General features: G+C 38.3%; 1 protein-coding gene across 3 annotated transcripts in view; it reads right to left on the reverse strand.

The window, feature by feature from the left end:
* Positions 1-408: 408 nt before the first annotated feature.
* HPRT1 (hypoxanthine phosphoribosyltransferase 1) overlaps positions 409-24,187 on the reverse strand; it is a 29,263-nt gene continuing 5,484 nt past the window's right edge. Inside the window, exons 2-10 of one of the 3 annotated variants that reach the window (XM_056809352.1) lie at positions 15,987-16,093; positions 14,589-14,772; positions 7,316-8,350; positions 6,060-6,125; positions 4,310-4,327; positions 2,360-2,442; positions 1,952-1,998; positions 1,702-1,778; positions 409-1,274 (exon numbers count right to left, since the gene is read on the reverse strand). In XM_056809352.1, coding sequence (XP_056665330.1) covers positions 1,227-1,274; positions 1,702-1,778; positions 1,952-1,998; positions 2,360-2,442; positions 4,310-4,327; positions 6,060-6,125; positions 7,316-8,350; positions 14,589-14,772; positions 15,987-16,093 — 1,665 coding nt within the window. In that variant the 3' untranslated portion in view covers positions 409-1,226. The remainder of the gene's footprint in view (positions 1,275-1,701; positions 1,779-1,951; positions 1,999-2,359; positions 2,443-4,309; positions 4,328-6,059; positions 6,126-7,315; positions 8,351-14,588; positions 14,773-15,986; positions 16,094-24,187) is intronic. The other 2 variants (XM_056809353.1, XM_007507215.3) reach the window with 2 other exon arrangements.

Below are 24,187 nucleotides of genomic sequence, written 5' to 3' on the forward strand. Positions count from 1 at the left end.
ATGGGAAAGCATTTTGGCAGAAATTAAGTTTGATCAGCTTGTTATACACCATATATAAGCATCTCAAGAGTTCAAGCACAATTCCAGAATCGCTACCCCCCACCCTCATCCCAGTCCAAGAGGTGATGAATTTAAGCATGCTTCAAATTCCATTTGAAAATCCCTTATTTGTTATCATTTTCTTTTTACGTGGGGAGAAGAGAGAAGGGGTAAATAAGAGGACATAGATTTTTGTTGACTTAATTTTTAAAAAAATAATGAAATTGTCTTGGAGACATAGGGACTACGCTCTACCTACAGTCAAGTGCCAACACTATAGTGGGGGTTTTGCTTAACTGTTTTTCACAAGAGAAGATACAGACTCAAGGAAGGAGAACGATTGAGGTGAAAGACAAAAGTCAAAATGCATTCTTTTTTCTTTTTAAAGAGACAGCCTTTATTTTAAGCATTTTGCATTATAGATTTCAAAAGTAAAATGTCCAGAATGTCAATTTATTTTAAAAGAAAACTACTTTTGACTGGCGAGCACAGAAAGGAAATGATCTGTAAGAGTGGGACAGACAGCTCAATGAACTTTTTTTTTTTTGCTTTTCTTTCTATTGCCCATCTCCATAAAATTAACTATTTGCTTTCATTTTAATTCTTAGCAACAACCAAAATTCTTGAAATAATAATGTAATTCCAGGAGGAGATAAGATAGGGTTATCATAAAATAATCAAACCTCTTGGATTCTGTAACAGAACTGGAACAGATATTGAAATTGACTGCTCCCTCTTTGACACCAAAAAGGTGTTAACTAACAATATTCAATCACTTCTCTGCATTTTCGTTAACATATAAAATTAAATTACCAATTTAAAAAATCAATATATCCTCTTTAAACATCTCTTACATTCACAATACTTTAGCTATTTCAATTCAGTGTCGGTGTGGTTTAAGTAATTTCCCATTCATAAGTCAAACAGCAATTCAAGCAAAACAACCCACCCAGGGGGTAGTGATAGTCTCTTTCAGTTTTGTAGTGCAAATGAAACAGCAATCAGAACTGCAGCAACTGTCTGACATTCCTAAAATATAAAACAGACAAGATACAGTACATGCAAAAGCTCTAATAAGCAGATGGTCACAGGGCTGAAACATTGGACAATTTAGCTGGTGGTCCAGAGGTGAAGTTGATGGGTTTCCCCACAGTGTTTCAAAGCTTCTCTGCACACCAAGTTGCATCTCATGCTTTGTACTTGTCTTTGCCAGTCTCGCTAATGACACAGACATGCTGGGGAAAGAAAAGCCGGAAGGAGGCGTTAGGAAAATGGAATGATTGATCTTGGAGGCAAGAGTCAATTGCACATTCTAAGAAGTAAGACAAGATTTGTGTTTTGTGTTCGACTACTCTTTTCACAAAGGTATCTGTGTAACTCTAGCCATTAGAGGGTGGGAGCCTGCCATTTTCAAGGGGGAATGAATGAAACCTCTCTTTAAGTTCAGTTTCTCATGGACAAATAACAAGAGAAAGTTGTTCAAGGGCTCCCAATCAGCAGGAGTGTTCCCCAGCCTGGTCAGGCGCCAGCTCCCAGAATGTCTGTTCTGGACAGGAGCTTAATGTGCCTAATGGGAATTCCCAGACTGTTTAAATTACGAGGCATAGAGAAGCAAAACAATTCTCTTTCTGAAATGTTATGAAAAATGAGAGCATTACTTACGTTTAAGTCCCTGAAGTATTCGTTGTAGTCAAGGGCATATCCAACGACAAATTTGTCTGGAATTTCGAATCCAACAACTGAAAAGAATCAGAATTTATCATCACTAAGATACAGAAAACATAATGTGAAGAAACCAAGTGCTTGCCAATATGCCTTTCCTACACAGTTTTAAACAGCTTTATGTCATTTAATATAAAGAACTGTTTTATTTTTGTTTCAAATTCCTAAAACATAAAAGCAATTTACTTACAGTCAGGTCTGTATCCTACGCTGCGAGGGGTCCTCTTCACCAGCAAGCTATTAAAAATAAATATACGTAGATGAAAAATGGAGATGTTAAAAAGTAATGGAATTGGAAACCTGGGGAAAGAGAGGCTACCACAAAGACAATCTAAAAAGATAAGGCACCTTTAGTCTGGAAAGATAAATAAATAAAAAGGATGAGCCATAGCTGTGTAGTGATGAAATGATCAGAGAAGATAAACATGAACTTATCTCTTAAGTCCTGGAATCAAAGAATGGAAAGCTACTTCTTGAAAGCTCAAAGGCTAATAATAAAAACCACCACAACATAGTGGTGTTTTTGAACCAAAACTCAAAAAAGGCCCTTTTTCATGCATTTCAAATTCAAAACCTATTTACCATTAGGATGACATACCTGGCTACTTTCACCATCTTTGGATTATACTGCTTGACCAGGGAAAGCAATGTCTGCATCGTTTTCCCCGTGTCAATTATATCCTGATCATAAAAAAAGAGAACACGTTAAAATGGCAAAGGAAACCAGCACACTTCTTGCTCCAGAACAATGGAAGCCGACCGGACTGTCAACAAATCTGTTACTAACACGAATCATAACACTAGGCAATTGTTTTCATGATGTCTCATCAGATTTCTTTTACGTTTTTGGGACAGAGGCAAGGGCAGTGGCCCTCAGACCCCTGTTGGGGTTTTGGGGAAGTCTAGAGCTCAGGGATACTTCAAATTCCGGATTACAGTGATGCCTATCACTATCAAGTGTTTCAATACTTAAGAATATCAAAAGTGACAAAAAGAACCTCATAGTTCAGCCTCTCGAGAATGTGGAATATTTAAGATCATATTGTGAGATAAGGATAATTAAGTAATGAGACCAATTCCCCAAGTTACACACCAATGCCAATCCTGTATAAGTATGGCAGGCAGGCAGGAACTCCATGGGGCTTTTCCATCAGAAGCCTTAGTAAGTGCTTAATAAATGCCTGTTCTTTTATTTTTTCATTGTTCAAAGCTACACAGGCAGTATATGGCACAGCTAAGTCCCAGCTCTGTCACTTCTTATCTATCCTTATCAAACATAGCCTTTTCCTCTTTCTGACAATCAGAAAAGAATTTTCATTTTGGTGAAAGCAAAGGAAGACAATGGAAAGAAGGTGGAGCAGCTCAGCTCAAGTGCGGTCTGTGTCCCTTAGCACACTAGTCAGTAGGCCTCTATAGGTGTCAGTTTCTCCCTTTTGTAAAAGAAGGTTGGGCTGATGGCCTATACAGATTCCTTGGAGCTCTAAGTCTCTGACCTTATGATATGTCTAGAATATTTTTTTCAAATATAAGTTTAAAGATAAGCTAGTTTGCATCTGATTGGTTGGCAAAGCAGATGTGCCCACCATTTTACTTCAAACCATCAGGAAACTCTTCAAAGTAGACTAGACTAATTTTCATGTTAAAAAACTATCTATAAATGATTCCAGTTCTTCTCAACTTTAATCTTGTTTTAAACCCAGCTTCATGTGGTAGATGGGTACCATGACACATTTAGAATACAAGTAAGCCCTATTTAAAAATAAACAAGGACACAAGCCTGAAATCCCTTGTTCAACTCTACATTCTTCCATTTTACTAACACCTCCTGGTAAGAAATAAATAAAAATACAAGGATTATTAGTATGTTTCTCTCAAAATGTAATCTACTATGAGAATAGGCTGCCAAAGAAGAACTACTTCAAAGAAGTTCAGGAACTGTACTAAAAGTATATGGATCACGATGGTTGCCATCCTGTTCAACAAGCATCTATTCTTTGAAGGCCTGCTGGTTGAGGCAGATAGGTGGCACAGTAGATTGAGTTTGGAGTTGCAAGGTCCTGGGTTCAAGTCTGGCCTCAGAATTAGCTGTGTGACTCACTGGGCAAGTCACTTAACCCTGTTTAACCTAGCTCTTTACCTTCTGTCTTTTAATAGTTGTTGCTAGAAAAGGAAGTAAGGGTTTTTAACAAAAAAGGCCTGCTGGTGCCAGGACAGCCACAGTTCTGCCAAAACAAAGCAATCTAATGAGGCTGACAAGAACGAACTAGCAGGCTCTGCACAGGGAGGGATGCTCTTTCCTCTTCTGCCTCCTACCTCATCTGTTGCATTTTGCACCCTGGTGAATCCATTCTCATTGCCCCCATGGAGATTAGCTGCTTCCTCCCTCCTCTTTCTATTAGACTGTAAGCTTCTTGAGGGGAGGGACTATTTTGCTTGCTTGTGTTTGTATCTCTAGGGCTTAGCATAGTGCCTAAGCACTTAATGTTGTAACTATATGTTCATTGAAATCTATCACAAGAAAAAGTTTACACGCAATCATAGTACTTACTTCAACAATCAGGACATTCTAGAAAAAAGGAAGGAGAAAGGAGAAATTATTCAAGTCCACACCAAGAAATGAATGTTTTCAATTCCCAACTCCACACCAGCACTAGGGCAGCCAGTGCTTCCCAAACCTTGAGCTGCGACACACAGTGGATGGTGGTGGGGAGGGGGCATAGTGACCATGCAAGGGGGCTCTAAATCCATAAGCAAATAAACCAACATCCCTTCAGGTGGAAAGACTGCCCCCCCCATGTATTTGTTTCCCTGATGTATATAGATATCACTGTGATAATAGCTATATATATCAGGGAAACAAAGGATAAATAAGAACCATCACTAAAATCTCCTCAAGCTCCAAGCATATATTTCCCTTATCCTGACAGCATACTCCTCTAACACAGAGCTCTGAAATTTCTTGATGGTCCTCAAGTTTGAAAAGCTCTTTGGAACTGGGCTATGAACACTGTTTAAAATGAGTGGGTCCTGGGGAATAGCTGAAGAAATTGAGGCACATGACAATGATGGAATGCTATTGTGCTGTAAGGAATGATGACAGGATAATTTTACAAAGAGCTGGAAAGACTGATGCAGAGTGAAAGAAACAGAACCAGGAGAACACTGTACCCAATAACAGCAATACTGTGGGTCTTGGGACAAAGAATGCTCTCCACCTCCACAGAAAGAACTGTTGGAAGTAGAAAGCAAACAAATTTTTCACCTTAGTTTAATTTGGGTTTATGTTTTGCATGATAATACACGTATAACCCAGACCAAATCACCTGCCAGCACAGGAGGGGGAAGGGAAGGGGAAAGAGGGAGAGAAGTTCAGTCATCTAACTCAAACAACTTGTATGGAAGTTTAATTCATGATTGGTAAAAAAAACTTTTTAAAGCTTTGAATTTTAAAAAAGAAAAATAAATTAAAGTGGTCGGTTAAGATAGAAAATTCAACATAATGAAGTTTGAATAGGTCCCTTCCAGCTTTACATTTATGCTTTAAGTCCCTTCATCTCCTGGGTCTCAGTTTCCTCCTTAATAAAAGGAGGGGATTGGACTAGTTCTTAGAGGTCTCTTCCATCTCTCTCTATCTGATCTCCCGAGTCCAGGCCATACATAGAAAATCAGAGTTGCGTTCTGGGCCAGATTATATACTAGGTTTGGTTCCTGCTAATATAACCGTGTACTTTCAGACAACTATACTGTAGCATCTATGTGGAGGGTGAACTGGAAAAGGGGAGAGGCTACAAGAAAGAAGATCAAATTAGAAACCTGTTGTTAGAGTTTCAGCCAAAGGTGAATATGATCATGAGTGGAGAGAAGCTGAGATGGAAATAAGAGAGGATGTAATAATGGAGACCGAGGGAGAGGCAAGAGTACCAGGAATACCCCCAGGTTGTGAATCAGGGTGGCTGGAATGATAACCGTATTAGCAGAAATAGGGAGGTCAGGATGGGGTAGGTTTAGGGGTAAATACAGCAACTTTTGTTTGCATACCAGGTTGGAGAGGCTCTATACAGATGGCAAACATCTAAAACATGTTTACAGGCCCTGACGATATAGAGTATCCCAAATGTCTAGTGTGGCTTTGCGCTTTAAAATCAATTCATCTGTGTACATGCATACGTGCCCAAGATTAAAGAACTGTATGTTTTATAACCAGCGGGAAGAGGACTGACTAGCTAGTCACAGTACAACTAACTATACAGAATCTTTTAACACCGACATGCCCTTTCCTTAGAATTCAATATACAGACCTTTCCAGTTAAAGTTGAGAGATCATCTCCACCAATCACTTTGATGTCTCCTGTTGACTGGTCATTCTGATGAAAAGAAAAAGGATTCACAACATTCCAATTATCAAACAAGAACTAATGAGATTTCCCAAGTCAGCTGTCCATGACACTGCGACATTACAACATATAGACAGAAGGATGAAGGGAACAAAATTCTAGAAGTTACAACTGGGGAATCATGGGGGAAATTCCTTATTTCCCAGAGGGTTGGAGTGAAGGTGGGAATAAGAACACAGGTATAGGAAAATGCTATAGGGGAAGCCTGGCCTAGGCTAATGGAGTTAGAGCAGCTTATGGCAATGCTCGGCTTGCTCTGATATGAGGAGCATACTTCAGGGAAGTGGCCAGCCCTCTGCTAAGCTGCTAGACACCTTTAACTCTTTCTAGTTAGCCAAAAGGATTTTAACTCAGTATTTGGGGGAGGCTTTTTCCTCCCGTGCGACCACCCCCAACTGTTAGTGGAAGTCTAGGGATAAGTAGGATTCGGAAATAACAAGTAGAGATGAAATAAAAAAGGAAATTTGTAAACAGCTGCTTTTTGCAACCAGCGTTAGGTCAACAGGCTTTTGGGAAAGTCTAACCTCCCCCCCCCCCCCTGCAAGTGGTGGTATGGCTCAGTGAATAGAAAGTTAGCCTTGGAATTAAAATAAAAATTTAGCTTTAAGTTCTACCTCCGAGATATACTAGCTGATGACAAGTATTTACTTCACCTTTTAAGGAGTGTCAGGCAACTCAAAATCTATTAGTTACAGCTGAGTTGCTGATGTGCTGCTGCATCAATGGAGGAAATCCCAGGGTGGGTGGACTCCGCCCTTCAAGATTTTATTAAGATACTCAATTTATTTTGTCTCTGAACCATTTCCCTCTTACTGATGGCCATCACTACTCTATAAGATCATTCCAAATATATGCACCCAATAAACAAATCCAAGGGGGAACTGCATTGTTAAAAACTAATGGACAACACATTCTTGGCAATGTACTGGATGAGTCTAGCAGACTCAGTAGGGAAAGTTCTCACTCTGCATTAGAAAATATCAACTATTACAAATGATGGAAAATTTTAACAAAATTAAAATTATTTTCTTAAAAAGATTTTAACAGACCGAGATGGTGACAAGCCTCTGGACTGAACATCCTGAAGCAATTCCTTTCAGAGCCGTGAAATTTGCCTTCCACTTCTGGGGAAAGAATGAAATACCCTTTTCTATGCTTGCCTGAATGTTTTCTTTAATATCCTCAGGAGAGCTAGATTCTTGGGGACTTGGGGTAATCTTTTCCTCAGTTTCGAAGGACTCCTGGCTTTTTGATTTGGGTGTAACTGGTTCTGAATCTGTTTCCTCCTCCATGTTGGGTGTTTGCCCATTCTGTGCTGGACTATCAGGATCAGACTTGATCTCTATGGGATCGTTATTTTCAATTTCCTCCTCTTCTTCTTCCTCCTCCCCCTCCTCCTCCTCTTCTTCTTCCTCCTCCCCCTCCTCCTCTTCTTCTTCTCCTTCTTCCTCCTCCTCTTCTTCTTCTCCTTCTTCCTCTTCTTCCTCCTCCTCTTCCTCTATCTCCTCTACCTCCTCCTCTTCCTCTTCTTCCACCTCTACCTCCTCCTCCTCTTCATCCACCTCTTCAATCTCCTCCTCATCCTCTGCCTCATCATCATCTTCTTCCTCTTCTTCCTCGTCCTCTTCTTCCTCTTCCTCTTCCTCCTCTTCCTCAGATAGCTTTACCTTTTTTTGGGGAATCTTGTTATCAATTTCAGAAGCAGCTCGCTTGGCAGGCAGATTGACAGCTTTCACGTTATTTTCTTCTACATCTTCCTCTAGCGCGACTAGGTGCTGGCCACTAATGTACACAGGCCCGGAACCACATTTCAGACGCAGAACTACTGGTGGAGTAATCTCAAAGCCACCAAGCGAAACTGTGGGCTGCACAGACAATTTCAGCGATGCCAGGGTGACCGTAGTCGGGCTGCCTTCGAAATTCAGGGCTTCCGCTTCAACAACATGCAATTCATCCTTGGCACTGGCTCCCAAGCTCACTGTTCTCAGTGAAAGCTGGTGCTCGATCTGCTCGTTTATCACCTTGAAGTGGAAATCTTTATCTGCCTTGAGCTCACACCCGAAGAGGAAGCTCTGTGCCCGGATGTGGTTCACATCCATATCCGTGTTCTGGGTGGGGCAGTTGTACGAAAGACAGCGGGCAATCGGGGATGGGTGCGCAACAGGGAGCTGCTGGGCTCTGTCTTCCGTGGGATTCTGCTCAGGACGGAATCACACAGAAGAAAAAAAGCAGGAAAGTACATTCTTTCAGGCCATTAGGACAGTGCTTTCCAACTATTTTCAGTCTACCCTTGCTGGGACACATTCATTTCCCCTGCATCTAGCTAGTTAGAGATCCAAACATCTGCTCTCTACCTTTCATACCCCATGACTTCCTTCTATGCATGTGTATATTACATACATACACACATACACACGTGCACGCACACACGCACACACACACACACACACACGTCTAAAGACCATACACCTTAAGGATCCGTGAGAACATCTTTCAGTGCAGGTACCTCTTTCCACTGACATAGACCATGACCACCCTTATACGACTTCACAGAAGGTCCGTTGGAGTTGCTGTGACCAAAAAAATTCATCACCATGTGATCATCCTGGTAGCGGAAGCCTTTCCACACTTAGTCTGGTTTTAAAACAGACATATACTCTATAACCAACCAGACCTATACTTGAAGCCTTTCCAGCTTGGCAGAAACCCTGCTAGGGTTTGGAGGACCCCAGCAACTTCATGCTAGAATGAGGCATAAGAACAAGACTTGACTGGAGCGGGTACCTAGAGTTTTTCCTATTCATGCATACACATATACATGTATAACACATACATATGTACAACACAGGTGCACATGCATATACATTACGTGCATGTAGAGACGTGTGTATATGTATATGCATGCACATGGACATACACACAGCCTAACCATGCTCCTCTTTCTCCATTTGAGTCCTAGGAAAGGATGTTAAGAAGGCAAATCAAAGAGTTTCAAAACTAGAAGGAGCTTAGTAGTTTTACGGGATAACAAGTTGTCGTTATTTAATCAGTTAGTCCACAAATATTTAGCAAGCAGTTACAATGTGCCAGGCTCTATGCTGGCATTTAGTACCATAGTACCCTCATGGTCTGAAGGAGAAAAGTCATGAACTGCTACTCTGGGGCACATAGTTCTTCAGAATTTTTTAGTCTGTGATACCTTTGATTCTTTTCTTTTTGAGAAAATGCCAGAATCCTGTGTTGGGGGCAGGGCTTAATGGTGAAGGCACAACTTAAAAACACATTCACCATGACCAGACTTTCTTAGTGGCATCTTTTCTGAATTCCTGAGGAAATGGGAATCTCGTGGACCACAAACTAAAAAACTACCACCTATGGCTCCAAAGGAATGAATGGGCCTGCCTAAAAGTTTGACTACCTACTCAAGTCATTGGGAAAAGGCCACGCCCCATGTTTGTGGGCATTGGTCCTTGAGAGCTGCTTTTGGTAAAGTTTTCCTGATTACTATTACAGTGATACCCATTCCTAATTCTTTAAATTAAGTAATTTTTTCTCTCTGACCTTTAGTGTAGTCATAAATGATCATATCTGATTTTTATATGTTTGCTGAAGACAAGCTTTAAGCACTCTAATGTCAAGATGTATACCCATTTTTGACCTCAGAGTCACTGACTACATACACATGCATACAAAGGTCAGGCTGAAAACTACAACAAAAAGGACTAGAAGAAAACACATGTACGCTACAACTCTTTTCTCTCTCTAGTCAGATTGCTTTCTGGAGCACTGTGTTCAGGTCTGGGTGGCCCCTTTTAGGAAGGACACTGCCAAGCACGAGCATCTCCACAAAAGGAGGCTGAGGAAACTGAAGGTCATATGATACAAAGATCAGCTGGAAGATCTAGGGATGTTTAGCCTGGGAAGAGAAGACTTGAGGGGAGGGGGGAGGAGGTGGGGGTGATTTGAAGTGTTTGAAAGCCTATTTTGGGGAAGAGAACTTGGAACTAGTAGACCCCAGAAGGCAGAACTAGTAGCAACAGGTAAAGGTTTCCAAGAGGCAGATTTGGCCTCGAGTAAGAAAAAACTTCCTAAATGGAATGGGCTGCCTTAGGAGGTAGTTGAGTCACCAACCCATCCATCATTGGAATTCTTCAAGTGGAAGCTGGATGACCACTTATTCAGACAGGAATTGGAATAGATGACCTCCAAGGTCCCTTCCAAAACTATATTTATTAACCATCAAATTTGGGCAACTTTTCAATCTTGGTGTTTGTGTGTATAAAATAAACTTAGAAACATAAACATCTGCATAGTTCTTGTCTAATGCTTCACTGTAGCACAGAGGTGGTAGCAGCCCATGCTCTGGGCAGGCTCTACCATGCTGTAAAGGCTCTGAATAGGTCTTGGCAACAGACCAAATCTGCTTTCCAAGGATCAGCCTAACTAATTAGGAAGAAGCTCATCACCAGCAAGTTAGCCACTTGGTGATGAATTCTTTGGCCATGGCAACCCAGAACAAAGAAAACTACAAAATGGTCAGTGTTTCTCCTCCTGCTAGTGGACAGCAGATGAGGACTAAGTGGTAGAGAAGGAGGCAGAGGGCGCTATGCTAAAGATTAAGGCGAAACACAGGGTCAGGTTCAAATCCAATCCTTTGTTTCCCCTATACTCCTTTGTCTATGGAAATGTCGATTTTTGCCAATGTCCATCAAGTTCATAAATTTATTTACTTCTTCATTTTTTAAAAGCTAAACCAGCCTTTGGTGCTGTAAAATGTGTGATCTTTGTCCAGGGAATGAGGGGACTAGAGGAATGGAATCCTGCTGATCTCGAACCCAGAAGAAAAGAGGAAGCTGTGATATATTACCAGCAAAGAACTGTGGAGAAGTGGTTTATAAAGGGTGTCACCAGAGAGATGCAGAAAAGAAGGTGGGTCAGCCATGGAGTGAGAGCAAGGGACAACAGATGCTCCAATGGTAATCCGTGCGTTGTCAAGAGATCTAGAGGAAGGCTCCTGGGACGTTGGGTGTACTCCCTGTGGAGGATCTACAGGAGGACATGGACAAGAGTCGCATAGGATAAGAAGGCGTGATTGGAGTTGTGGATCTGCATCGCTGGAAGGAAGGAATGCCAGTATCAAGGAGATCACAAATCTATCCAAGTGCTTATTCATGACCCATATTAAGTGAGTGTCACTGAAGACTGACGGTTGTGACTTGGCTGTAATGAATGAGGAATGCTGCTGTAAGAGGCAAAAATGAATAGCTGGTTTTCAAGCAGAAGTCTCTACCGATTTGGAATGAAGAAAGAAATAGGGAGTGAGCCCCAAGGGAGATATGAACATTTGTCAACAGATCATAACTTTAAGTTTCACATGTGGTGTGAGGTTTCGAACTCTTCACAGATTTTTTTTAATGGGAAAGAAGAAATTGGGGCAGAAGGGAGGGAGAGACAGGAGAAAACAGCAGTATCAGAAAAAGGACTAACATTTTGTTTTTCAAGGAGGGGACTTAAGAAAATACTTTCTTAAATTTCACTCATGGTCAGACTAATCCTATTTTAGGCACATTAACAAATTATTTTAATTTTCCCTTTGCTTATTAATGATGGCACAAAAACAGCAAATTCCTGTCACCCTTACCTGTCATGACTTAAGAGCTGAGGGGCTGGGACAAGCTTTTATACTGTTCAGACTTTACTGCCTTTATGAAACACTTTAAGAGAAAATTTGCTATAGAGGTGAAATGAAGTCAAATTAAGGGGAAATTCCATTTGCACAATGCACCAGCAGTATTCTTTATTTCTTTGCATGCCTAGAAAATGCAATAGCTTATAGAAAGTTTCATGATTAGTACGGATTAGCTAGCTTACAATTCACTGTTTTAAAATCACTTTAAAACAAGTGGCCAGAGACCAGCATGTGAATTCACTTCATCCTCCTCCCCCCATTAATGTTAACTGATCCCATAAACAATTTTAATCTCCATTTCATGGCATTATGAAGTTAAGCTTCCAATTTTTAAAACTTTCCACTAACTTTCCATGTATAAACTTAAAATATACTCTTCCATGATTCACTGCCCTCCTCCCAATTTTTTCAAATTAATTTGTGAAACACAAATGTTTCTCAACAGGTTTTTTAAAATTGTGAATTAGAGGATTCACATGGATAGCCACAAGACAGAAATTAGTTAATTAGCATTTTAAAAAATGACTTTGACCTCCACTGAAGTCCTTCTCTAATGCCTCAATGTGATGTGGAGGGCACCCTGGATTTTCTAAGGCACATGTTCCAACAGGTCCTACCAAGCTGGAAAGGCTTCAAATACAGGCCCTGTGATGTCTGTTGTCTGAAGGCCAACCCAAATTTGGAGAGGGCAAAAGGAGAATGGATGACATTTTTAGCAATAGCAACTCTCTGCCAACCAAGTTACAGAGGGGTTGAGAGCTGTATCAATGGAGAGGAGGATATCCATTCTAATGAAATTACAGATCCTTAAAGTCTTCAAAACTTTTGACTGGTATAGGAACATTTCTAAGAATTTGGTTTTCCCCTTGTTTTTAATTCCCAAGAGCATTTTAGGCAAGGAATTGCGCCAAATTCTTAAATAAAATTCTACAGGGAAACCAGAATAGAAAAAATATGCTCCTTTTTAAATAACAAAAAGCTAGACATTTTAAAATTGTAAGCTTTTCATCAATTAAGTTCACCTTAATGATTCTTTAGAATCTAAAAGCAACCTGGATAACTTTTAATGCGAATAAAAATCGTAAAAACAAAATTAAATCTTAAGGTATGCCCATGCCCTTTCTTGAAATGCAGCTATTAAGAGCATTAGAGAAGAGTCTTTAATTTTTAACATTTCCTCATCCAAAATGAATGGATTTCACTCATTACAATCATTTCTGACATTTCCTAATCTTTGCTCTATTGAAGGCAAAGTTCTCTGTCCAATTTCCTAGGCACATGGGTTTTGGTCATAAAAAACCAATGCCAATGTTCTCAGGTGACCAGGGGAAGAAGGGACCAGTTCATAATGGAGATGTATTGCAACAAGTTTTAACTTACAACAGCTGCAGTCTCTAGGTCAGTTGGCCTGCCATCAACAGCTGTGGCCAATGAATGGGGGTGAGTGCCATTTTCCTTGTGCTCACACACACAAAAATGAATGACCCTTATTTAGTACAAAGATTCTCAAATTTTGTGTGCAGTTAAACAAATGTCCAAGTGAGACATCTGGCATGTACCAAGAAGCTTTAGGGATGGAGTAATGTCTGGCCAGAGATTGAGCTCAAAGATAAACTTTTAAGATGGTGGCGGGGAAGACAACATCCACATTAAATGGTTTGGCCTATGGCCAACAGAGATAAGAACCCAAGGATTAGATCCTTCAAACAAGCAAACCATTGTGTGAATGAGGCCGACTCCGACACCCCAGTGTCAAAGAAAACTCACAAGTGAGGAGTTTCTGTGAAGACTGTGCCACCCATTCTGAGGAATGAACAGAAATAGTGAATATGACATTTGCTCTGATCTTTTGAGTGAAGTGAGACAAAATAAAAGACTTTTGGAGGAAGAAAGTAATCAGGATGAAATCAAGGGGTGGGAGGAGGGGAGGGAAAGAACATGACTCTTGTAAACCAAGAAAAAATATTCTACATTGATTAATTAAATAAATTTTTCAAAAAAGAAAAAAAAGTGTTCCCAGCATGACTTGGGGGGGAAAAAGGGGTTGGTTCTACAGTGGAAAATGTCAAGAGTCTCTTCTCAAGACTCCCCCCCCCCCCCTCCACCCCATGTGTAGATATTTAAATAGCAAATGGACATAGTGCTCTCTCACTGTTATGGAGAATTCATCCCAATTAAATAATCAACTACTTCTGTAGAAAATCAGAAGCAAATCGAGCAATCTTTGGGAAGCAAAAACCCTGACTTCAGTGTAGCAACTTCAGATTCGTAACATTTGCTGTTGGGGAAACAGGTTTTGACCAAAAATTATATGATGTGACCTACCTGATTCAGACTTGGCTTTTACTCAAAATCAAACTTATCCTCTGAGGACAAAAACTTACCTCAAGTGCAGGCTCCTTTCATGTGCCAAGGGCAGTTTAGAAAAGGAATTGCTAAGGCCACAACTTATTTAAATTCACAGATTTACTTTTGTCTTGAAAGCAAACTAAATGAAGTTAAAGTCCATAGAATTTAGTATGTTAGAGAACCAATTGCTTGGGCTTCATAGTATATTAAGAGAACCAATGGCTTGGGCTTTATAGTACATTAAGAGAACCAATGGCTTGGGCTTTACAGTATGTTAAGAGAACCAATGGCTTGAGCTTTACAGAAAATGGACAGAAAACCTCCATTCTCACATCAAAAACACATTCCTAACAGTAGGCTCTTCAATCACCTTCAACAACCTGGAATATACTTACACAGTAGCTCTTCAATCTGATAAAATCTACTGTCATAGGAATTGATTTATCACTATTCCTGTTCAGTGCTTTGATATAATCCAGTAAATCAGCAAAGAATTTATAGCCACCCTTGAGGACACAGAGGGCAACGATATGGTGGCCTCCCATCTCCTTCATCACATCTCGGGCCAAACGTTCAGTCCTAATGGAGAAAAAAACCCCCATGAACTCAACAGAATGCGTCTAACATAGAATATTCTTCTCCAGAACTTCCTGACCCTTAAGTCTTGAACTACCCTAAAACCCCCCAGTAGAATTCTCATTTTATGAGGGCAAAAAACAATTGACTTGAAAGCCAAGGACACAACAAGGAGGCAGTCACAGCACCCAGATATCATTTTCTTCTGTGCCACTTGTTTGTACATCAGACACGAGTATTCATCACTAGAAATTATCACTATCCAATCACCTTTTTAATCTTAAAAATTGTTTTCCTGAGTTTGTTTTTCAGTCATTTCTCATGCTAATTAAGCAAAGGAACTCATCATCCCAGGGATCTCATCTAACAATATATGGACACTGTGCTTGTAGTCCATCACCTAAATCTTCTGAGGGGAGGGGTGCATGGTGTCATCAGTCTTTTGGGTTTTGTAGTGTTTCTGGGTTTTTTTTTTAAGTGAAGAGGATTTTGAAGTATGAAGAACTTTAAGAAAGGTAGCATAGGGGACAGCTGGGTAGCTTAGTGGATTGAGAGCCAGGCCCAGAGATGGGAGGTCTTGGGTTCAAATGTGGCCTCAGACACTTCCCAGCTGTGTGACCCTGGGCAAGTCACTTGACCCCCATTGCCTAGCCCTTACTGCTCTTCTGCCTTGGAAACAACACACAGTATTGACTTCAAGATGAAAGGTTAAAGGTTTTAAAAAAAAAGGTATCATAACGGCAAGAGAACCAGACCCAAAGTTAGATAACCCGGGTTCAAATTTCAGACATTTAACTTCTTTGGGCCCCAGACTATCATAGAGTTAAAGCTGGAATGGACTTTGGGAGCTATCCAGTCAGATCCTCTTATTTTAAAACTTACAAGACTGAAGACTAGAAACCTCAAACATTTTGGCTATTATCACAGAGCTAAGAAGAGGTATTAGATTTTGAACCCAGGTCTTCCATACTCTATATTCAAAACTCAAGACTATTTTCATCATGCCAGTTTCCTGATAAGAGACTGGATCTGATGGTCTAGCTTTAAAACCTAAGTCCTATCTAAATGCAACATGCCTTTAGCTGCAAAAATAAAGTTCCCAAAGCATTTACATACATTAGTAGCCAACATTTTGAAAAGTCACCTTTAATTTTGCTATTAAAATAAGTTACAATTTTCAAGATTTGACATTCTGATCAATCCAAAGTTCCACTGACCTGTCCATGATAAGTCCATGAGGAATGAATACTTTCTCCAAATCTTGAGCGTAGTGCTTAGGGATGCAAAATAAGTCCAGGTCATAGCCTGGTTCATCATCATCAATCTGAAAAAGAAGTTTCATAAAAATATGAGGACCTTGGTAGCTATTGACCCTTGATCTCATCCAGGAACATCAGGTCCTAGGCTAACAGTTAAACATCAAGCTGTACAAGTAATGAGGAGCTGCTTGCTGTCTCCCAAAGTCCTAACTTTTCGATCTCTGGGTAAATGTCTACACAAAGCCAAGTGGGGGCCTGAGCCTATCTTTGCCCAATCATCTGAAATGCAAAACTAAAGCATCTGCTAAACATTCATTTCACCCAGAAATGACATTACTTACAACATTAGCCCCCATAACATATTCATCAGTTTTGCTAAAAAAATTTTCTTCCCCTTTTAAAAACCCCTGGCTTCCCCCACATCCCAGATCTGAGGCTCCTCAGCCCCTTACTGCTTCTGCCAATATTAGCAATCAGGTCCAAAGGCTCCCGCTCCCCTTCACTCTGTGAAACAGGAAGGGCAGAGCTTTTCTTGGAAGGCACAAGGTTGGGGAAGTAAGGAATCATGAGTGACTGGCTGCAGAGTTCTGAGGCAGTATCAGGAAATTAGGAAATCATATCTCAAGCTAACAAAATCAGACTCTGTCTCCAAAGAGATCTTCTAGACCATCCTGTTCAAGCTCAAAGAATCCACTCTACACGCTCACAATAAGTAATGATCATCTAGCCTTTGTTGGAAGACCTTTATTGAAGGGGAAAACCATTATAGCCCCCTCCACTTTTGGAAAGCTCTAGCAATTTCCCCCCAATTCAACCCTAAATCTGCCTCTTTTTGCCAGATGTAGGCACTTATCACCTCATCTGGATTATTGCACTGCTGGTTGCTCTCTCTCTGCCTAAAGTCTCTCCCTCCTCCACTCAACTGTCAAATTAATCTTCCTAAAGCATTGGTCTACCTGTTACACCACCCTCACCCTTCAAGAAATTCTTAGTAACTCCCTAACCCTTCCAGGGGCATTTGAAACCCTTACTATAACCTGGCCCCTCCCCCTACTACAGTCTTCTCTCTTACTCTGAAAGCAAGTGGCGCTGATCTCTTTTTGCTGGTCCTCCCATATTATATCAATGCCATCTCTGACTCCATCCATTTTTACTGGCTGGAATGCTCTCCCTCCCGGCTCCCTTCAAGTTCCTGATAAAATGTCACCTTCTACAATAAGCATTTCCCAATCCCCATGAATGCCAAGTTGATTTTCTCTAACTTATCATGTCTATAGCTTGTCTGTACATATTTTTCTGGATATTGTTTTCTGTATTAGACTATGAGCTCTTTGAAGGCAGGAACTGTGGAAATTACTGAAGATAAAAAAGCCAAAGCCAAAGCCACAACTAAAAACTGCTCTCAAGGAGCTAATATATTCCATCGAGAGAGAACTAATGAGATATGAATGCATTTCATTAACTACAGTAGCAAAGTGCCCACAAAACAAAAGAACATTGTTATCAGCTTATTAATATTATATGCATAATTTTATTGGTAATTAGTATTTAAGATTGGGAGCTTTACAGTGATAACGACAAGTAGCTTAAAGGACTGCTTTGAGGAACAAGGGACAAAATGGCTATGAATGCATTACATTAACTTCAAAGTACTGAACAAAATAAAAGTGCATCATTATTAATATATTTGTGATTTTGTGGAAATGTTAATAATCAGTTTTCAGAACTGTGGTCTTTGCAGTTTTATTAATAAACACGAGAATATTCATTCACTTATAGCAAAGTGATAGACAAAATAATAGTACTGTTATTAATTATTAGGATTATCTGGGTGACTATAAATGTTAGTCATTGACATTTAGGATTGTAATCTTTACCATTTGATTAGTTACCATAGTGGCTATGAATTTGTTTTATTAACTGTGAAGTAATATCTCACATGAAATAGCAGTTCTTAATCTACTAATATACTTTGAATTTTATTCATGTTAATTAGTGTTTAGGATTGTGGTCTTTCCAGTTTTGTTCACACAAAGAGCACATGAAATAATGATATGAATTCCTGATCTTGACCATTTAGTTAATGTTATGAGGGAACAAATGAGAGAGAGTGGCTATTAATAATAATTTATAATATATAAAATATATGTAAGAAAAAACATGACATAAATGGCAATTATTAAAATACACAGAATCTTTGTTTATTAGGATTGTGATCTTCAGTTTTGTTAATATGAAGAGCACATGAGAATGCTGTGAATTCATTTCACTGACTACAAAATGCAAGACAAAATAACATTGCTATGAACTTACTACTATTATCCTTATGATTGTATTAATGTTAATAACTGGCATTTTAGGATCTTAATCTTTACAATGTTCACAATAACAATTAAGTTTATAGGATTATTGTGAGCAGTTATTGAGATAAGGGCCATGAATGAATTTCCTTAACTACAAGGTGCCATGCAAAATAAAATAGCATTGTTGCCAATTAATATCTTTAAAATTTTGCTAACATTAATAACCGCATTTAGGATTTTGATCTTTGTTTTTATTTAGGAAAAGAGTAATGAGGTAATGATTAACTGGCAAGATGCTATAACAAAATAAAAACACATTATCAATTCATTAATGTTGTCTTCATAATTTTCTCAATGTTAATAATTAGCATTTAAGGTTGAACTTTATAATGTTAACATTAACAATTAGTTTACAGGATTGCAGTGAAGAGCAAATGAGATAATGGTTACAAACGAATTTCATTACCAGGAAAATCTTAATATCTTTGTGATTTTTGTTGCTATTAATAAATTAGTATTTAGGATTACAATCTTTACAATTAAAGAGCACACCAGAGAATGGCACAAGTCAATTTTGTTCGCTGCAAAATAAAATAGAGCTGTTACTAATAATTCATATTTATATTATCTTTTATAATTTTGTAAATGTTAGTGATTAGGATTTAGGACTGTGATCTTTACCATTTGGTTAATGTTATGAGGAGCAAATGAGATGGCAGCTAGGAATTCATTTCATTCACTTCAAAGTGCTCTACAAAATAAAATGGGTTGCAACTAATTTGTTAAGTAAATAGTCAGCATTTCTTATCATTAGAATTTTGTTAATAATTAGCATTTAGGATGGAGCCTTACAATGTTATTAAAATTAACAATTGGTTTAAAGTATTATTGTAAGGCGCAAATGAGATAATAGCCAGCAATGAATTTCATTAACTGCAAAGTGCTAAACAAAATATTAGTACTATTATTAAAATGATCTTTGTAATTGTGTTAATGTTAATAATTAGTATTTAGGATTGTGAGCGTTACCTTTCTGTTCATGTTAAGAGCATGAAATGCCAGTATGAATGCACTTCCTTAACTGCAAAGTGCTATACAGAACAGGATTGTTATTTATTAATTTTATTTCTATCTAAATTTTGTTAATATAGTTTTACCTTTATAACTTAACATTAACAATGAGATTCTAGGGTTGTGGTTAGGAGGAAATGAGATGATGACCATGAATTCATTTCTTAATCATAAAAAACTATAGCATTATTATAAAATTATCCCTGTAATCAGAAAGATGTTAACTGCTAGTATTTAGGATTGTGATCTTTACACTTTTTGTTCATGTGAAGAGTATACAATAGGAATGCATTTCATTAACTGTAAAGTGCTATACAAAATAAGAGCATTGTTATTAAAGTTATTTCTATTAAATTTTTGTTAATGGATTTTTTATCTTTACAATTTTGTTAACTACCAGTATGTGTAGATGAAATGAGATAAGTCTTAAAGGCATTTCATTAACTATAAGGTACAAGATAAAATACTAGCATTTTTACCAATTATCTTATAATTCTATAAATCTAAAAATATTATTTGGGATTGTGCTCTTTATTTTGTTTATGAAAAGAGCAAATGAGAGAATATGATTATATTTCATTAAGTGCAAGGTGCTATATGAAATAAAATAGCATTGTTATTAACTTATTAATCTTTATTATGATCAATAATTAGCATTTACCAATAATAAGTTGCCAGCATCAAAAGACCCCATCAGATGTGTAAATAACACTTGATTCTAAAACAATTAGCCAGCAATGTGTTCAGCCTGTACCTCTCCTGGTTTGACTTCTCTCTGGAATGGATGAGGCTGCACAGACACTCTCAGAGCAGCCCTATGCACTGACTTTAGCCTGAAGGCCAGCAGAGGTCACAGCCCAGCTTGTTTAAACTCCTGAGTTCTTACTTAACAGGAAGCAGGCACTGCGACCACCTGTATAATACACTGAAAACTCGGGCGGGCAGTAAGGACTGTATTTCCTGTGAAAGGGGGGCAGACACAGGTGTATGTATTCAGGACATAAAAAACACGCTAGGCCCTGCCATCAAGGAGCTTCCATTCTAATTAATGGAAGAAGAGAACATGTTTGGGAAAGGTACCGCCCAAAGAAGGATATTTTGGTTAGGGAAACCACAGGGATGGCATCCAGTTTTGAAGGTCTATTAAGCAATGGCAACATCCCACTTTCCCTATGGACACAGGTCATTACATGTGGCTTCTCAGACAGTTCAATCAGTGTCTACTGCAGCAATCTTCAGCAAATGATTAAGGGGGTTCATCCAAACTGACAAAGATGGTTGCCTGAATGGGAGCCAAACCACTAAGCTCTGATTTACTCCAGCAAAATACTGAATAATGATAAAAAAAAAATCACATTAAATCCTGCTATCTTCTACCCTAGAACTACACAAAAAAGCTAAGCAGTCTTCAGAGTAAGAAAGCAAGCCATTCCCCACCTCAACCCCCCCCCCCCCCGCCCGCCCCAGTCAGTGCAATCACTTATCAGCCCAACCAGAGAAATCATCAGAGAGCCATTAGGAGGTTCCAAGGAAAAGGACAGTGAGTAGGCAACTACAGCAATCTCTATTTTTCCATCCTTAGGAGACAGTTAAGTAGTCACTTCAGATCCAGTGCTCTGAGCCTCAAAGATCCAGGGGGTTGAGTTTAAACCCTGGGAGCTGAAGGTCACCAGATCAAGCTCATCCCACCCAAATGCTAAGTGCAGAAGGAGGCCTTTTCCTAATAAAAAAGCCCAATTAAGAAACCAAAAAAGGATGGTCACCAAGGATTACATGAATACCTAGAAGAAACAAAGGAAGAGATTTTTTTAAAAATGAAATAAACTTTAGAGCAAAGAAATATACCATGTAGCTCAGAAAAGAAAGAAACCAAGATAGAAAAAACTCTCAAGAAAATATAAAGAATCTGATATTTAAAAAAGACAAAAACAAACTGACTTGGAAAACTTGGATCAAGAGGAGGTAATTTAAGAATCTTTTGCTCCCCCTACCTGTGATTAAAGAAAAAAGGCACAACCTCCCCCATTCTTTTTAAATAAAAAAGAAATTATGGCTTATTTTAGAAGCATGTGGAATTGGAAGCTTTTCAAAGCAATAAAAATGTAATTGGACAATATATGACAGAAATGAATTTTAGTATACATAGCTTTTGATCCAGTAATACCACTACTAGATCTGTAGCCCAAAGACATTTTTTAAAAATGGGAAACGGGTCTGCTTGTACAAAAATATTTATAGCTTCTCTTTTTGTGGTAGCAAAGAATTGGAAACTAAAGGGGGTGTTCCTCCATTGGGTCATGGCTGAACAAACTGTGGGAAATGGTGGTGAGGGAATACTATTGTGCTGTAAGGAATGATGAGCAGGAGGATTTCAGAACGAGCTGGAAAGACCTATGTGAAATGATGCAGAGCGATATACTTGGAACCAGGCACTCACTATACACAGAAACTGAAATATTGTGGAATGATCAAATGTGATAGACTTTGCTACTAATACTAACAGCAATAGAAAGGTTCCAGGACGATTCTGAGGGACTTAAGAAAAAAGAATGCTGTCCACCTCCAGAGAAAGAATGCAGATGAAAGCATATGATTTTTCACTTGTTTATTTGGGTATGTTTTGGGTTTTATAGAAGATTATTTGCTTACAAAAATGAAAAATATGGAAATGTTTTGTGTGATAATATATGTCTAACCCAGATTGAATTGCTTGTAAGCTCTAGGAGGGGGGAAGAAAGAAGGGAGGGAGATAATATGGATCATAACTTTGGAAAACTCATGTGGAAATTTGTTATTAAAAATTTAAAAATTTTATATTAATAATTATATGCCAGTTATACCAACTGTCAAGTTAAAATGAATAAATGAATTATATTTTCCAAGAAATTTTAAGTGAAAACTCCTCAGTTCTATTGGAGCCAGAGGGAAGAAAAGAACCCAATAATCAGCTCCTGATAAGAACTCCAAAAGGGAGGAATATGGGTCAAAACCCAGAGTTCCCACAAAAGATTGCAAAATCCAGAAAGCAGTTCAAGAACCAAGAACTGCAGTTGATGACCTGGCAGATTCTTCTAGAAAACCTTACAATACACTATTACAAAACCCAAAATGAGATAGGCTTACAGCCAAGAATAACTTGTCTTCCAAAGTTAGTATAATCTCAAAAACTGACCTTTGAAGGGATACAAAACTTACAAACATTCCTAATAAGACCAAAGCTGAGTAGGATCTTTGAAATGTAAGAATTCAGTGAAACTCAGTAAATATTTGAATTTAAAGCTGTATTATGGAAAAGTGCTAATAATTGAATAGGGGGGAGAGGACAGATGAGTGTTCCTTCACACGTTTGGTATCTTCAAAGAATATTAAAGGAGTCAAATAAGGAAAAACAGAGGAGGCAGGGTGTATTGGATTTATTGTCAGTTTTTAATACAGGGAAAAAACACAGAGGGATACATCAGTGTATAAAGGAAGACGATGGGAGGGTAGAATTTGCTATTTCTTTTTTTATTTATTTTTTATTTTTTAAAATTTGCTATTTCTAATCTAATAACTGGGGTGAGCAAAAAGAAAAGATTAGGGAGAGAAGTAGCCGCTCTTCGGGGAAAGGCTAAATAAATTGTGGTAACCAAAATACTATTTTGCTTTAAGACATGAAATGTACAATTCAGAGTTAACTGGTAGGCTGGCTAACTAAACAAATACTGAGCAAAGTGAATAGAACTAGAACAATCTATACAATAATAATATTTTGAAGGACTTCTATGGAAATCAAAAATGAAGACAAGAGGTCTTGAACTTAAAATAGACATTTCAAATAGATGTTAGATTATGCAGCAAATGTGTTTTGCTAAACTCTAAAGAGCTTTATTTTTCCCATTTCTTTTAAAAAAAAACTGTACAATGAGGGGAGGGCAAGGAGAGACAGATTTATAAAAATTCTTGCCAAATGATAAATTAAAGGGAGGTGCTGAGCTTGCCTTAGCTCAATAGTTCTCAAATTTTTTAGTCACAAGGTCTCAATTATTAAGGACTCCAAAGAACTCTTGTTTCTATAGGTTATATGTATATATTACAAATTAAAACAGATAAATTAAAAAAATATGTACTAATTTGAGAAAAATAATAAATCTATTATATGTTAACTAATTAACACTTCCTAATAAAAATAACTATTTTCCAAAACAAAAAGTTTAGTGAAAAGAACAGTATTATTTTGTGTATTTCTTCAAATCTTTTATGTCTGGCTTAAGAGAAAAGAGCCAGATTCTCCTATCTACTTCTGCTATTCAGTCTATTATGAAATATAGTTTTGGATTTAGTGTAAGAAAAATTCCAGCTTTACAGATGTCAATGAAAAAGAGATGGATATTTAAATAGGCAGTATTTTACATAGTATTTATAGTATTACTGTTTCACATATATATATTTTAGTAGAGTAATAACATATTAGTATTATGAAAATAATTTAACCTCTCAGAGACCATGAAAGGGTCTCCGGGACCCAAAGAAGTCTGGCAGGGACAATATATGATTTCAGGTCTTCCTGACTCTAGCCCAGTAGCTAAACAACCTGTAGTATATGAATATAGCAGAATATTATTTACACCATAAGAAATGACAAAAATGATTTCACAGGAATACTGATATAGAACCAGAACAATTTAAGCCAGGACAGCAACACTGAAAAGAAGAGCTGATCAATTCAATAACCAACTAACCATATCTTCAAAGGAATTATCAAGAAGCTTGTTTCTAGGCTTTTCTCCCCATTTTTTTCCAGGC

This window comes from Monodelphis domestica, chromosome X, assembly GCF_027887165.1.
Source record: "Monodelphis domestica isolate mMonDom1 chromosome X, mMonDom1.pri, whole genome shotgun sequence".
Taxonomy (NCBI): Eukaryota; Metazoa; Chordata; class Mammalia; order Didelphimorphia; family Didelphidae; genus Monodelphis; species Monodelphis domestica.